The following is a 16,720-nucleotide window of genomic DNA, read 5'->3' on the forward strand; positions in this document are numbered from 1 at the left end:
TTTTATAAACATAATTAATTGATTTTTTAAAATATTAATTAATTAATAATAATAAAATCCCTAAAATTATATACTGCATTACATAATACTTTCTTTATATTCAATATTATTATTTATTATTATTATATTTCTATTTCTTTCAAATTAATTATTAAAATTAATTTAATTAAATGATATTTTACACTAATAAATACCAACAGCAGATGTCAGTGATAATTATTATGTAATAATATTTTTTGGTATTTATAAATATATATTCAATTATTAATACTTTATTCTTACGTAATAAAGTTATTTAACTGTTTACTTGAAAGTTGTTTGAATAAGCAAATAGTATATATATGACATAAATTTATATATTTATATAAAACTACATATATATTGAAAATATTTATAAACATTAATGGCTTTAAACATACAAATATAAGTTATAAGATCAAAAAAATATTATTTATAAAACAATAAATAACCTTGCAAAATTTACTCAAAATTAACCTGGGTGAAAAAGTGCAAATTGTGTGCCAAATTAAATAAAGTGTCAATTGATTATTTATAATTAATTATACAGTAGTAAATTTAAAACAATTTTTTAGTTAATTTTATTGATTTTAAATTTTTAAAAAATAAAAGCAATGAATTGTCCGGTGATAGTGGTATTGGTGTCACTATTGCTGATAATCGCTGCAAACGTTGTGATGGGTTGTAATGAAGGTGTCTGTGCGTCGATAGTCAGCAAATGTATGTTAACCGAGAGTTGCAAATGTGATTTCAAGCACAACCGCACCTGTAGTCATGATTGCCATAAATGTCTTGACTATCTGTATCACGATTGCTGTTCGTGTGTCCAGATGTGTCCCAAACCCAATCTCACTGCTCCTCACCAACTGAGCTCTAAGTCTCACATTGAGGACCTACTGGAGCCCAATAACGAACTATTCTCTGTTCTTACCGAACAAACTGATCATTTGCTGCGATGGACATCGTATACGATTCCGGCAAAGATTGTCTTCATGGAGGCCAACAACCGGACGACTACTTTTACAAACGGTTCGACCGATGACAGCGTCGACGTAGAGAATGAGACACCAGTTAACTGTACGGTCGCTTACATGTCTCAGTGTATGTCTTGGAACAAATGCAAGTCTTCGTGCACATCAATGGGCGCCTCCTCTTACCGATGGTTTCACGACAAGTGCTGTCAATGTGTTGGCGCCTATTGTCTTAATTACGGTATAAATGAATCCAAATGTATTCAATGTCCGCTCGCCTCAGAAGAAGATGTCGAAGAACACGAGTCTACCGCTGATGACTATGACTACAATGAAAGTGATAATGAAGAGAGAGAAAAACAGATAAAAGGGACGGACAAAGAGGCCAAAAGTGGTGATAAACAAAGTGATACAAAACAGGATTCAAAAGATACCACCGATAAGACTGTCTAAAGATCACTACTGTAAAGGAAATCATTGATTCTTGATTTTAAGAAATATATTGTTTAAATGATTTGCAATTACAGTATTATTACCGGATGTTATTAGTCTTTATGTTAAATAATCAATAATAATAATCAATATAATTATAATATACTTAATTTTTATATACAAGAAATTGTTAATTTTAATTCAAATTTGTTTAAATGAGATTAACAAATACAGTATATAAAGTAATCTTATATAACTACTTAATTTTTAAAAATATTAAGTATTTTATTTAAATTTTATTTTATACTAATTAATACTTAATTTTTTGAAAAACAATAGTCAATTTCTTAAATACATTATGTAAATAATATAAAAATACTGTATTATTGATTTTTGTATCGAAATTAAAATTATAATATAATGACTGAAATATTAAGTACAAATGTATGTAACAAATTGTAATGAATGTAACTTACAATTTGTTATAAATAATGATTAACTAATAAAATTTTGTTTTTTATAATAAATAAAATTGATGCAAAAAATTTGTACACAAAAATATCTACATTTTAAGCCATTTGAATGACACTTTTGTGGTCATCATCGCCCGTATAGATTACTTTGATATTGAAATTAGACGATTGCCAGTTACGAAAGGAATGGTATGTATGAAAACAGGCAACTATTATAACAGTGGCAAACGTAGCGCCAAATATGATGGCCGGTATCAACAGTGCCAACCGATAGTGATTGGCAATAAGTCCATCGGATATTACATAATCAAAGATTGCCAAATAAAGGATATACATAATGAAGAAAAAACCGTAGATAAAGCATATGATAAACGAGGCCTCATTGGTGTGTCTGATCCACGACAGAAAACTTTTGGCCACCCGTTCAATGGTTACACCTATTAATTATTTTTTTAGGTAAATATTAATAAATATATATATTTTTTAAATAAAAAATTTAAAAAATTATATTTCACTTATTGAGTTTTAATTTAGTATATTGTATAATACATTACCTTTAAATTGATGCAAACAAACACCACATTCATCGCTATTGCTGCTGACTATCCATTTGGACAGACATGTGAAGTGGACATAGGCTGATGTGCCGCTGCAAAGACAGGGCTCAATCAGAGGACTGGTCGTCAAAAAACAGAATCGACACATATTTTCACTTTCAGTCGACATATTTATATTATTTAGTATTTAAATTTTGTTTTGAAATTCAATGTGTATTACTATTGTTTATATGATACAACTTATATCATTAATGAAAATTAATATTTTAATAATTAAATGTCACAATTTTAATTATTATATAAATTAATGAAAAATCTTTTAATATAATAAACAATTATTTATTTTTTATTTACACTATTATTTATTACACTTTTAGTAAAATTATATACCGTATATACTGTAAGTACTTTACATTTTCAAACAAATTTGTACAATAAAGAGTAATGCACTGTTGAATATGTAGAAAATAAATACAATATAAAGTTATCACTTCCCGGATGATATTGTGGATTTAATTATATCACATATTATTATATATATATATATATATATATATATATATATATATAGTGACATATGTACCATATTATTGATATTTATATACTATATTTTCAAATAATATACTCAACTATGCTTTACTCTATTTAATATAAATGATACTAAAATTATATAACAAGTATGAAAACATAAAGTATAAAATATTTATTTTATTTTATATAATTTAAAATCCAATTTAATAACTTATAATTTTTAAATAATTCATTTAAAATTATAAAAATTATGCTATTAAAAAAATTATACAGCTATAATTAATTATAACTATTAATATACTGTAATACTTAATACTAAAATGTGTATGCTACTTCTATAAACTGTATATAATATATTATTATTAAATTAAATATTTATTTATAATCTTATATAAACTTTGATCTAATTATAGCAATTTAGTTGTTTACGTATTATAAAAACAATATAAATACTACTTAGATGCATACATACTGAAACATAAAATATCATATATAATTTATAAATAAATAATTTTTTATAGATAGCTTAGTTTTACTAAAATTTATAATTTTAATTAATATATTTTTAATTTACATATTAATAATATCTATTGTAATATTATTGTTAATTATAAGAACTACAATATATTATATTGTAATTTTATTTATCAAATATTTTGTATATATATATATATATAGTATTCAGTTAATTTATTTGTAAATATTATTTAACTGTTGATAATAAATTATTTTTAAATTACCTTGATTTAAAAAAATTATGTAAAAATTATATTTTATTTCATTTTGTGAACTTATGAACTTGTATACTTTATACAATCTATAATAATTTATATAATATATACAGTACATTAAGATAATCTTTTTAATAGTAGATTTTCACATTAATAACATATTTTCCACATTAAATCGTATGATAGGACGTAAAAATTTGGACTTTTTTTTGTTGTTATCACTAAAAGAAATTATCAATGAAAAGCTAAATATAAGCTGAAAAATGTTACTAAAAATAATTATTTGATTTTTTATAAAAAAAACTAATGAATTGAATGAATATGTCTTCAAATCACGAGTTATCCACCCGAGCCATACATTGCGGTCAATCGCCTGATCAGTGGACACACAGAGCGTTGATTCCACCGATAGTCAGTTCGACTACATTTGAGTTGTCTGTCGAGCAATTGTTTGATACAAAATTTATTGGAAATGTATAATCAATTATTTTTGGATATTGTTGAAAATTTTTTAATATTTATTATATAATATTTTTATATATATAGGAATACGACTATTCGCGTACCGGTAACCCTACCCGCAAGTGTCTGGAGACAGCACTGGCCAGTCTAGAGTTGGCAAAGTATGGCCTGTGTTTTTCATCTGGTATGGCGACTACTGTTACCTGTTGTCACTTGTTATCCACCGGTGATCACGTGTTGTCCTGCGATGATATTTACGGCGGTAGTCACCGATATTTTACCCAATGTCTCTACCGATCGGGAATTGATTTAGAATTTGGTGATTTTACCGATTTGTCCGATGTGGCCAACAAATTAAGACCAACCACTAGACTTATATGGGTTGAGACGCCGTCCAATCCTCTAATGAAAGTCGTAGACCTGAAGGCATTGTGTGAGCTAAGAGACCGAAAGGCACCGCAAGCTATCATCGCCTGCGACAACACTTTTATGAGTCCACTCTTTCAACGGCCACTCGATTTCGGTGTCGATTTGTCCGTACATTCGGTGACCAAATATATTAATGGTTTGTTTTTCTATTCATTATTCAAAAATGTTTACATGATTTACATTTTTTTTAAATTGTCACAATTTTTAGGTCATTCCGATGTAATAATGGGCGCCATATTAACAAATAGGGAGGACTTGTACATCAAACTCAAGTTTCTTCAAAATGGTTAGCAAATGAATAAACAAAAATTCATAAAACATTAAGTTTACATAAAAAATATTATTTTTTATCAAAGCATTGGGAACTGTTTCGTCGCCATTTGACTGCTATCTTGTGAATCGAGGCCTGAAAACATTGACCGCCCGAATGGCTGTCCATCAGACCAACGGTTTGGAAATTGCCCGCTATCTGGAATCCCATCCAATGGTCACACAAGTGCTTCACTCTGGTCTACCATCCCATCCGCAGCACGAGTTGGCCCGCAAACAGTGTCGAGGCTTTTCGGGAATGGTATGTGTTTTTTAATAATAATTTTCACTTAGACTAGACTTAGTTGTATATTATTTTTTTATATATAATTATTAGATATCGTTTCGCTTGAAAGGTGATGCTCAACAAACCCAAGTATTTTTGAAGTCTTTGAAATTATTTAAATTAGTAGTAAGTTTGGGATCAGTTGAATCTCGTGTAGAACTACCAGCGCGAATGTCACATCTGTCTGTGCCTCGCGAACGACTGCAACTAATGACAATCGACGACCAATTGCTTCGGTTATCGGTAGGCATTGAAGACTTTAGCGATTTGATTGCCGACTTAGAGGAAGCTCTCAAATGTGTTCAAAAATCTTTGCCAACAAATTAGTTAATTTAGTAAATATTAAAATATTTATATTTTATAAATAATTTATTTTGTTTTTTAAGCAAATTATACTTTTCAATATATACTCAAAATGATAACAAATTGATAAACAGTATATTTTTACTAAAATTTTAGTATAAGGAAATGTTTAATTATAATAAATATGAATAATTAGTTTGAAAAAAACCAAATAATATAATAATTATATCAATAAAAATAATATATTCAATTGCCATTTTGTTATTTGATATTGACTTAATATTTATTAATTATTTATTTCTAAGTTTTACAAACATTTTTAATAAAAATAAATAAATAAAAGTGTTAACAACAGTATAATTATAATTATATAATTGAATCAAAGTAGGTCTAAATTATGCTTTATTTGACAGTAATTTAATGTTATTAAAAAACAAAATAATATAACTAATGAAATATATATATATTTATAACACAAATTTTAATTGTAATAATTTTATTTTTAATTTACTTTTGATGTTTATCTTGAAAAATTATGGTATGGTTTTAGTAATTAGGAAAATAAGTTTCTAAAATAATAAATTTAGAAACAATAATATGCTTTAAATAGTATCTAATCATCAAATAGTTTACTATATTTAAATTCAATTATTTAAAAATAAGCTTTTGTTTAATATATAATTTTTAAATAATTTATAATAAAAATAAGTAATTATTTTTAATTCGAAAAGCAATATAAAATTAAAAAACTGTATTTATAATTTATATACATTTAATTATATACTTAATAATTATAATATTTAGACATTTATTATTGTTAAATAAATCTTATTAATGAGTTGGAGAGTGGTATTTATGATATTAGAAATAAATAATTAATTGACAATTGAGGCGATAAATGTATCAAAAGTTTGTCAATTGTGACGAATATTTTGTTAGACATTTAGCTATTATAACATAACTTAATGGATATGAAAATAATAATAAATTATTATAATATTGTTTTTTCAATTATATATTTTTAAAATTAATATTTTATATTAAAAAATAAAAGCTATAATTTTTTTAGTAAAAGTAATTATAGAGTTTAAAAATATCATAGAAAAATTGATAATTAAATAAAAATATTTGTTTAAATATTGTTATTTGTGTGAACTTTATGTCCTAAATAATTTAGAAGTCATTTAATAATTTATAATTTTAAACCGAGAAATAGGATCTTATTTTAATAAGTTTATTCATAAATAGTATACATCATTATATTGAGTTTATACTGTATTATTTTTAAGTTTAGCATAAAATTATTTTCTCACTGATTAGTGAAATTATATATAATTTTTAAGTAACCTTAATATTAAAATATTTTTTATATATACTATATATATATATATATATATATATATATATATATATATATATATATATATATATATATATATATATTATGCACACATATAATAAATACACTAAACTTATAAACAGATTGTTTATAATTTGCAAGATTAGCATTTTTTCAATATATCATATATATAAAGAGTATCAATGATAATGTAAATTACTTGATAATGACTTACTTAACTAATAACCCATTCAATTGCAATTAATTATCAATAGGATTATATATATATTTGAATTTACTTTATAGCAATTAGAGTATTTCATCGGTAACTCACTATTTTATTTAATAAGCTTATAATTAAATTACATTATATACGATTTTTGTTTGCCATTGAATTATAATTAGTAACAAAGTGCAGCAAATAATAATAATTAAATTTAATTAAATCTATTGATGCATTTTGTTTTGTTTTGTTTAATTTATTGAATGTTTCAAAATAATAGCACCCATTGAATAATTTTCAAATTAAATCAATAAACTTTTTTAACAACACTCGGATAACTAAATAACAAAACAAACAAAAATCAGGAAATAAGTATTACTTTATGAACTTTAAAATTGTGGCTTAAAATTAGATAAACTATAATTTAAATTGTTATTTAAAAACGACAATTCAGTAATAATCCTACAAATCATTAGTTATAGTGAAATCATTTTAAGGACGTCGTCTCCTCTCATCTTAAATCAAATTAAATCATAACATAATGGCTTATGTAAAGCGGAAAACAGGTCACAATATGTATAATAAAATTGTCACCTAAAAAATATTATATAACTATTTGTTCAAATAGTGTGTTAATTAAAACAACAACAAAATATTATTATTTATTATATATGCAGACCTATTATGTTTTGTATGACATTGTCATTACTATTTGCAAATGTTTTAAAGCCACAAATTCAATGTGTGTTTTTTCGCATTTATTTGGATAGTAATCTATTTAATGATAAATAAATATTATTAAAAAATTTTGTATAATTTTGTGAAAAATATAGTTTTCTAATAATTGACTTAATTTTATTGATTAATATATATATTCAAACAAATATTGCATATAAATCTGTTTTATAATAAGTAAATGCAAATTGTGTTTAACGAGTAATTGCTTCGATTAACATCACTGCCAACGGAGGACACGATTATTATTGATCCGTAAAACACCCATTACTTCACTACTAGTCTTACTATTTATATTTATATTTATACTGTAAGTATATATATATCATATACCTGTATATTAATATATTGTGTATTTAAATACAGGTATATATAACTGTATACAAACAGTTTATGACTATATATTTGAAGTCTCTCTCAACTGTGTTCGCACAATATATTCAAAAAACAATTGACTAACAAATGAAGTTTTTTCTTTAAACTGAAGTTTTGTTTTGTCTGCAAAAAATAAGTTTTCCGATAAAAAAAAGTTTTAAAAACACTTTATTATACAAATTTTTCGTTTGCTTAATATAGTAGTCATTCAAAAAAAGTGCTTAAACTGTAGAGTGCTTTTAACTTTGTATTGTATTTGAATATTTAAAACTAATTTATAATAGTATTATTTATTAAAATAAAATTATTTATATAATAAAAATAATAATATTTAACAAATTTTTTTAAATAATTACACCAAAGAAGTTATATTTTGTTTGTTTGCAAATTGTGTACCGTTTGTGTCCAGTGATATGAAGTTTAAAGTTAACCATTTAGTGACTTTCACATCGGCGTCACCACAACAGCAACAGACATACTATGAAGCTATTCGTCGGCTTCAAGAAGTCGAAGAAGTAATCGGCGTTTGGCGACAAAAAGTTTTTATCGATTTGTCTGACAATAATCTTAATATATTGGACTCCAATTCATGCGAAATCATTGAACACTTCCCAATAATATCGGTCCGAAAGCCCGAAGCCATTGATTATAACTCCGTTTACTGTAATCTATTGATATTTACGGTATATTTGTCTAAAGAATCGGCAGAAATGCATATTTTTGACTGCCGTTCCCAAAAGGCCAGTAAGATTGTTGATGAAGTCAACGTTTGGCGAAAAAAGAGTTTGGATTCTTCGCCCCGTATGGTGTCCACCTTTCCGGTGGTCAACTATACCGACAAAGTACTCAAATCATATGCACTGATTGACAAAAGCAAAAACGATTCTCAATTGTCGGACAAAAAGTGTGACAATAATAAAGTCAAACAAACAGTCGACGCCTTCAATCAGATTGCAATCCAAAGAAAAAACAACACTAAAATCCCCCAATTGGTCCACAATGTTGAGGAAGAGGTACACCAATTGGACAACAATTGGGAAATCAAACCAAAAAAGTTGCAACCGTTCAGATATTTTTGAATAATATTAATTAAAATACTGTATTTACAATATTTTTTCAATGTTAAACTTTTATAATTTCAAAAAAATAATCAAATTCATTGATATCAATATCAATTTAAATTATATAAATATTACAATAATATAGAAATTAATTTAAGTTACTATTAATAATTTTAAATTATATATAAATCTCATATATTAAAAAATCATTAAATATCAATTAAGCTTAAATAGTATTATTTTATATATGTAATCTACCGTACAATATACATAATTTAAATTATATTACAATTATCTATATAATAAAAATAAATTAAATTATTATCTTATTATGCAATAATTCCAATAACAATTCAACAATTATATATTGACTTTTAGAGTTTTAATTTGTAAACTAATAAAAAATTATTATTATTTTTTTAAATAGATTACCCACCAAATTAGAATAAAAGTATAATTGTAATATTATTGATAATCAATGGACAAATAATTAATGTATAATAATTTAATCAATATTTTAATAAAAAAAAATAATATTTGTAGCATTTCCTTCGTAAAATCATTTTAATGGTAAATATAAATTTTCAAAATAAAAAATTCACAAATTAATTGCACACATATTTTCATTATAAAATAATTGTTTTAATTTAACTATGATATAAATTTATATATATATATAAACAAAATACACAATTAGTGAAATACATAGAGAACACAATAGTGAGCATCACTTTATTTTTAATGTACTGTAATATAGCTGTTATGATAACGTTTTGATATTTTGATAAATATTTTGGTATAATTAGTGATCACAACAATAATTCTGTGTTACATTTTTTGTTTATTTGATTAAATCAATCAATCAGTTAAATTGAAATAATCAAAAATAATAAAAACATCTTTTTTAATAATAAAAAAAATATTTCTTAATTCGTAGAGCAACAATTATATACTGTTTTATGTATATTAATAAAATAATTACAATTATGATTTTTATCCAAAAAAAATCTAATAATTAAATTAACGATAAAAATAATTGTTTTAGTGATTACTGTCAGTGACAGTGTTCAGTGATGTCGACAGCTGTAGACTTATACCAACCGAACAGAAAATAGCCGACACCAGCACCTAATAGGACAGCTATACATAGATAAACATTGTATGTCATAAAGACTAGCATTAGTATATATGATAAGAAAAACTGGATCATATGTAGGCCTGTCTGAAACAAGTGTGAACAAGACATCATTTTTCGGTAACTAAATAGAGATATCAAATAAAAAAAAATTAAAAACAAATCACTAAATAGTAGTAATGCTAACATATCAGCTTTGGTGTCTTCTCTAGGGTTAGATATTCTTGGACTGCCATTTGTACGAACACCGTTAGGTGTGTCAGACACGTAATATGTGGTGACCCGCCAGGCCTTCAATAGATATTCGCGATAATACTTAAGGCCCTCATAGGTCACTCCTAATAGAAATATCACAATACACGTCCAAACCATATCTATTCAACAACAAAAAATTATTTAAAAATATATGTAGAAAAAACCTTATGATACCAAACCTCCAGCAGTAGTAGGTTTCCACTGTTTGAAGAGTACATAATCGTCACCGATATTCGTGTGAAAATACATTTTCATCATATGGTCCATCATATTATGGCCCTCATGTCCGGTCCCGTGGCCACCATCATCACCAACATAGACATTCATCTGATGATTCGGTGTTGGCGTTGTTTGGTCAGCCATATTGTGGACATTATGGTTCATATGATGATCGTGATGGCTCATTGTTATAACTAATTGCCTGAATTGATCAAATGATCATATCTACAGTAATTGAAATATTAATTAATTAAAAAATTATATTACATAAACTTTCTAAATAAATATTAATAAAAATTAATTATTTGTGCATTAAATGTGTTTATAATGTAAAAATAATTTTTTTATGTCATAAACATATAATCGTTGATTGAATCAAATGTCTAATTCAATTGCAATTCAAGGCAAACCAGAAATATTTGTATAATTGTGTTAATAGGGATTCACTGGTTTATTGTTTGACGCAAAGTCCTGTTTGTGATATATTGATATTATTAACACAATTTTTTTAAATAAATCTAATTAATTATAAACAGAAAATCTAAATATATACAAAATTTATACATAGAATTAATATTACAAATTTTAATAATATAATAGTCTATCAATAAATTAAATAAAATATAACAAAAAATTATAAATTCTTAGATAATTTCAATGAAAATCAATAATAATAATTAACTCTTAATATTAATAATAAATTACAAACAAATGTGTCATTTGTTTCCTCTTTCATTGTAAAAAATATTGAAATTGTTTATAATAATTAAGTCAAATATATTATTTTAAATATACTGTATAACAAAACACTATTATTTAATACAAAAAATTGAGATTAATTTAAATTATTAAAAAATCTAAATTTAATTTGTGTCAACAAAATGATAGTCAATATTTATACTATTATAAAAAATCTATTTATATAATAATCACGAATAAAAAATATAAGAAAACTAGTATTTTTAGAAAAAATATATTCAAATTTATTTTTAAACATTAAAAATTATTTTAAACTAATTTTTAAAAATTTTATATTTATCAAAAGTTTTTTGTAGTAACATAAAATCAATAACAAAATTTTAAATACAATAGTATAATAGTAATGTACAAATTTTAAATAAATTTTATTTTATTTTATTTAATAAAATGGAGCTTGACATTTCAATAAAAACACAAATTTAATTTTTAAAATGTTTTTTGAAACAAAAAACCATTAATTACTTTCCAATGATAACAGATTTTTTAAAATATAAATTTATAAATTATGAATTTAATTAACAAACAAAATATTCTTAATTTTAATAAATGTATAAAAAAAGTGTTTACAATAATATAAATTATATAAATCACTTAAAACTTTTAGAATTTACATTATATTAATTACAAAAATATAATTCCATTAAATACTCAATTTTTTACTATTATATCGCAAATAATTAAATTATTAATTTTGTTTAAATGTTTATATCATATAATAAAACTAAACACTTTTAAGTTTTCAAAAATACAATTATAATATAAACAATAATAATTTATGAGTAAATATTATTATATACTGTATACTAATTAATAAACTTATCACAAATATTTTAATTACATTAAATATAAATCATAATGACAAAAAACTATTTTGATAATTAAAACTCATAATTTTTATTTGTATATATCTATAAATTCATGATACTGTATGTCACAGAAAATATAAACACAATAACATTTTGCTGCACTTAATAATTATAAAATAAAAGTGCAATTAAAAACATTAGTTTTATAGGATTTAATACAATCGTAAAAATAATTAAACAATTGATCAAAATGATAACTTTAAAAAAGTAGCAAATAATACAATATTTTTATGATAAAAAAGTATTATCAAAAATAAACATATTAGATAAAAATTTATTGTCAATGTATACTAAAAACCTAATATTTTCTAAATATGCAATTTGCAATTATTTGATTTGATATTTTATAATTTAAGCAACTTTTCTAAAAAAACAATTAATTTTCCAATTTTTATTTATTTTAACACAAAATTATTAATAATTTTCAAAAAAAATAATAACAACAATTTTCTTACTCTTTTGTTTCTTTTAAAATTTATGTCATTTTTATGCAAAATTTTAAATACACTCGTATTTTGTATTTGAATTTAACAAAAATCTTTCAATCAATTATTTATCTAAATTTCTTTTTTTTGTTTAGTTTTTCTATTTAACTAAAATATCTGATTGTAAACTGTTTAGTAGTAGTTATAAATCTATTTTTACATAACATTTCGATAATCTAACCAATTTGAATATAAATAATCTATTATGATAAAAAAATGCATAATATATACAATTAAAATTATTCATAAATTTTATAAAAATGATAACTTATATACTCTAAATAAACACAATGATTTAATATTATTGCAATAAATAATAATGATAATATCATAAATACAAAACAAGGTTGCAAAACATATTAAACTTAACATATAATATAACTAATAAAAAAAATATTGTAAATAATAATCATAAATATATTAAAATTCTTGCCAAATATTTAATATAAAAAATTATACAATTTAATTAAATAATTATAAAATTTATGCAATTTATTATTATATTATGCTTTTATAAGTTTATATTATATAATTCAACAAAAAAGGCTTTTTAATAATATTTAAAATTGAAATTTTAAATCGCTGTTCAAATACAGTACATAATAGAAATAATAATTATATATTTGCTATACTATAGAAATCAAGTTTTATTTAATGATTTAAACAAAATGATTGCAAAACAAAAATTATTATTATTATTTAAAATTTTTATTTTATGTAAAAATATTAAAGCATTTAGTGAACCGATAAAAATTTATAAATTATTTAAACATTTACAAAACATATTGTAAATTGTATTTATTGTAAATATACTATACTTTTAAAAACACTTTTTAAACATTTATATATTAATTGCCAGTTATATAACTTATACTATTAATAATTATCACACAGAATATTGACAATAACTGTGAATAAACTCTACAATAAATAAAACTAAAATTTTTTTTAAATTATAAATCAAAATTATAGTTCAGTTATAGACAATTGTATGAATTATTATTATTATTATTATTATTATTATTATTATTATTATTATTATTATTATTATTATTATTATTATTATTATTATTATTATTATTATTATTATTATTATTATTATTATTATTATCTTTGTATATCACGGTTGTTCCGGTGTGATCACAGTTGTGTCGGCCACTTTTGGTGGCAGAGACACGACTGGTTAGACTCAACTCAAGTCTAGTACTTTTCTGACTGTTCTACAACTCTGAAGTATCACTGCTTTTTGCATTTCATAGATCTTAGTTTTTCTGATTTCCAGTGATGCCAAACTTAAGGCCAGATTTTTCGGTATTACGGCCATTGATGACAGGATTATAGGTATGATTTCAACTTTCTTAATGCGCCACATCTTATTGATCTCATGGGCCAAGTCTGTATATTTTCGGCGTTTCTCACTATGCGTGTCCTGTAGTTTGTGTGTTAGTGGGACCGCTATGTCAATTATGTATGCCTTATCTTGATGTTTGTCTACTAGTACTATATCTGGGCGGTTGTGGGCCACAGTCTTATCAGTTCTTATTTCTTTATCCCAGTAGAGCTTGGCACTGTTGTTTTCCATTACACTTTGTGGCTCGTATCTATAGTATGGTAATGGGTCTTTGATTAGTACGAATCTTATTGCCAGTTCCTGATGTATGATCTTGGCTACTTGATTGTGACGGCTTAGGTACTCGGTATTTGTGAGTATTTTACACCCATTTAGTATATGTTCTATTGTTTCGGACTCCATATGACACATCCTGCACTTGTCTGTTGGTATGTTTAGCTTTTGGATATATTTCTGATGGTTACGGGTCGGAACCACTCGATCTTGTATTGCCATCATGAACCCCTCTGTCTCTCCGTGAAGACCGGCGTACTTCAACCATTTTGTAGACATTTCTTCGTCTACGTGTGTTTGGTTGAGTTCTGCCCGGTATCTTCCGTGGAGTTCTTTTGAGGCCCATGTGTTAATCCTCTCTTTTTCATTTTGTATATCTATTTGATGTTCAATATTGCTGAGGTTTAAAGGTGTGTAGTTGTAATCGAGTGTTGATGTTATTTTGTGGAGCTCTGAGACATAGCATTTTTGTTGATGGTATTTTCTCAACAGTTCTCGCTGTTTGGCCTCAAGGCTTACAATGTTTAGTAACCCTCTACCCCCATGTTTTCTACTAACACATAGTCGTGCTACAGAACTTCTAGGGTGGTGTACTCCAAACATTGTAAGTTGTCGCCTTATATGTCTTTCGATGGTCTCGAGTTCTGTTTTACTCCATTTTATTATTCCGAACGAGTATGTCAGTACAGGTATTGCCCAAGTGTTTATGGCTTTGAATTTGTTGTTTGAGTTTAGTTGAGATTTTAGTATTTTAATGATTCTTTGATTTAATGTTTTCTTTATTTCTTCTTTAACTGCTGTCATTTTAGATTTATGCATTTGTTTAATACCTAAATATTTGTATATATCTCCATTTTCTAGTGCCTTTATATATCCATTATCAGTTTCGTACTCAGGTCTTTCTGAGTAGACACCTCTTTTCAATTTCATTATAGCACATTTATCTAATCCAAATTCCATATTTATGTCATTGGAGAAAGTTTCTGTTGTTTTTATCATTGCATTTAAATCAGATTCTTTTTCGGCGTATAGTTTTAAATCGTCCATATATAGTAGATGTGTAAGATTATATTTTGTATTATTTGACTTTAGATTTACGCCTTTTAATTTTTTGAGTAATGATGACAGTGGATTTAAGGCTAAGCAGAACCACAGAGGACTGAGCGAGTCGCCTTGAAATATTCCTCTGTTTATTTTAATTTCTGTACTTATTTTTGTTCCATTATTTATATTGACACACAATTTAGTTTTCCATTTTTTCATCATATTTTCTAATGTGTTTATTAGTGTGTTGTCAATTTTATATAGTTTTAACACTCTTAATAACCATTTATGTGGGACTGAATCGAATGCTTTCTTATAGTCTATGTATGCCATTTCAAGATTTCTATGTTTTTGACGAGCTCTTATTGTTATGATATTGTCTATTGTTAATTGCTCTTTACAGCCCATTGAGTGTTTTATACAGCCTTTTTGTTCTTCAGCTATTATGTTGTTGTTGCTTAAATGATTATATATTTTTGTTGATATTATGGATGTTAGGATTTTATACATTGTTGTTAGGCAAGTGATTGGTCTATATTTGCTGGGATCTGATGTATTTTCTGCTTTTGGGAGTAGATATGTTATTCCGGAAGTGAGGAAGTCATCGGTTTGTCCTGTTTGTATTATTTTATCCATTGCTATTGCCATTGGTTCATGTATTGTTGTAAAGTGTTTGTACCAGAAGTTTTGTATTTTGTCTTGTCCTGGGCTTTTCCAATTGTGGGATTTCTTGAGGGTTTCGGTTAAGTCGTCTTTTATTATATTTACTGAAGTCATATGTGGTATTTCTTTATTTTCATTTTCAATATCATTTATCCAATTAGATTCTTTATATTCCTTTGGGTTACTCCAGATTTCTTTCCAGTAGTTTTCTATTTCATCTATTTGTGGTATATTGTTAATATTGCTTGAATTTATTTTATTTTGATTTCTATAGAACATTTTTTCGTTATTATAGAACATTGTATTTTGTTTTCGTCTTTCGCTTTGTTGTTTATATCTTCTGATTCTTTGTGATAGTGCTTGAACTGTTTGTTTTAATGTGTCGTTGTAATTTCGGATTATTGATTCAAATTCAGGTTTTCCAGGTTTTGTCTG

At 24.6% G+C, this 16,720-nt stretch overlaps 3 protein-coding genes across 3 annotated transcripts; 2 read left to right on the forward strand and 1 right to left on the reverse strand.

The window, feature by feature from the left end:
- Positions 1–511: 511 nt before the first annotated feature.
- Positions 512–1,525, forward strand: LOC128964236 (twisted gastrulation protein homolog 1-A-like). Its single transcript, XM_054310802.1, has one exon. It carries the CDS (start codon positions 633–635, stop codon positions 1,440–1,442), a length of 810 nt encoding a protein of 269 aa, XP_054166777.1. The 5' UTR covers positions 512–632; the 3' UTR covers positions 1,443–1,525.
- Positions 1,526–4,034: 2,509 nt separating this feature from the next.
- On the forward strand, positions 4,035–5,526 carry LOC128964147 (cystathionine gamma-lyase-like). The gene is made up of 5 exons (XM_054310707.1): positions 4,035–4,187; positions 4,260–4,740; positions 4,813–4,890; positions 4,961–5,175; positions 5,251–5,526. Exons 1-5 carry the CDS (start codon positions 4,035–4,037, stop codon positions 5,524–5,526), a joined length of 1,203 nt encoding a protein of 400 aa, XP_054166682.1.
- Positions 5,527–10,289: 4,763 nt separating this feature from the next.
- LOC128964238 (high affinity copper uptake protein 1-like) lies at positions 10,290–11,063 on the reverse strand. The gene is made up of 3 exons (XM_054310804.1): positions 10,805–11,063; positions 10,558–10,744; positions 10,290–10,494 (listed from the first exon to the last, which is right to left on the reverse strand). Exons 1-3 carry the CDS (start codon positions 11,028–11,030, stop codon positions 10,290–10,292), a joined length of 618 nt encoding a protein of 205 aa, XP_054166779.1. The 5' UTR covers positions 11,031–11,063.
- Positions 11,064–16,720: the final 5,657 nt, after the last annotated feature.

This window comes from Oppia nitens, unplaced genomic scaffold (assembly GCF_028296485.1).
Source record: "Oppia nitens isolate AA-2021 unplaced genomic scaffold, nextdenovo-longstitch-racon4-pilon3 scaffold8_pilon_pilon_pilon, whole genome shotgun sequence".
Taxonomy (NCBI): domain Eukaryota; kingdom Metazoa; phylum Arthropoda; class Arachnida; order Sarcoptiformes; family Oppiidae; genus Oppia; species Oppia nitens.

Coding starts and splice junctions, on each gene's coding strand:
- LOC128964238 (XM_054310804.1), bottom strand. CDS start 11,030: ATGAGCCATCACGATCATCATATGAACCATAATGTCCACAATATGGCT. Junction 10,745..10,804: donor GAAACCTACTACTGCTGGAG/GTTTGGTATCAT, acceptor GTTGTTGAATAG/ATATGGTTTGGACGTGTATT. Junction 10,495..10,557: donor GAAGACACCAAAGCTGATAT/GTTAGCATTACT, acceptor ATCTCTATTTAG/TTACCGAAAAATGATGTCTT.
- LOC128964236 (XM_054310802.1), top strand. CDS start 633: ATGAATTGTCCGGTGATAGTGGTATTGGTGTCACTATTGCTGATAATC.
- LOC128964147 (XM_054310707.1), top strand. CDS start 4,035: ATGTCTTCAAATCACGAGTTATCCACCCGAGCCATACATTGCGGTCAA. Junction 4,188..4,259: donor ATACAAAATTTATTGGAAAT/GTATAATCAATT, acceptor TTATATATATAG/GAATACGACTATTCGCGTAC. Junction 5,176..5,250: donor GTCGAGGCTTTTCGGGAATG/GTATGTGTTTTT, acceptor TATAATTATTAG/ATATCGTTTCGCTTGAAAGG.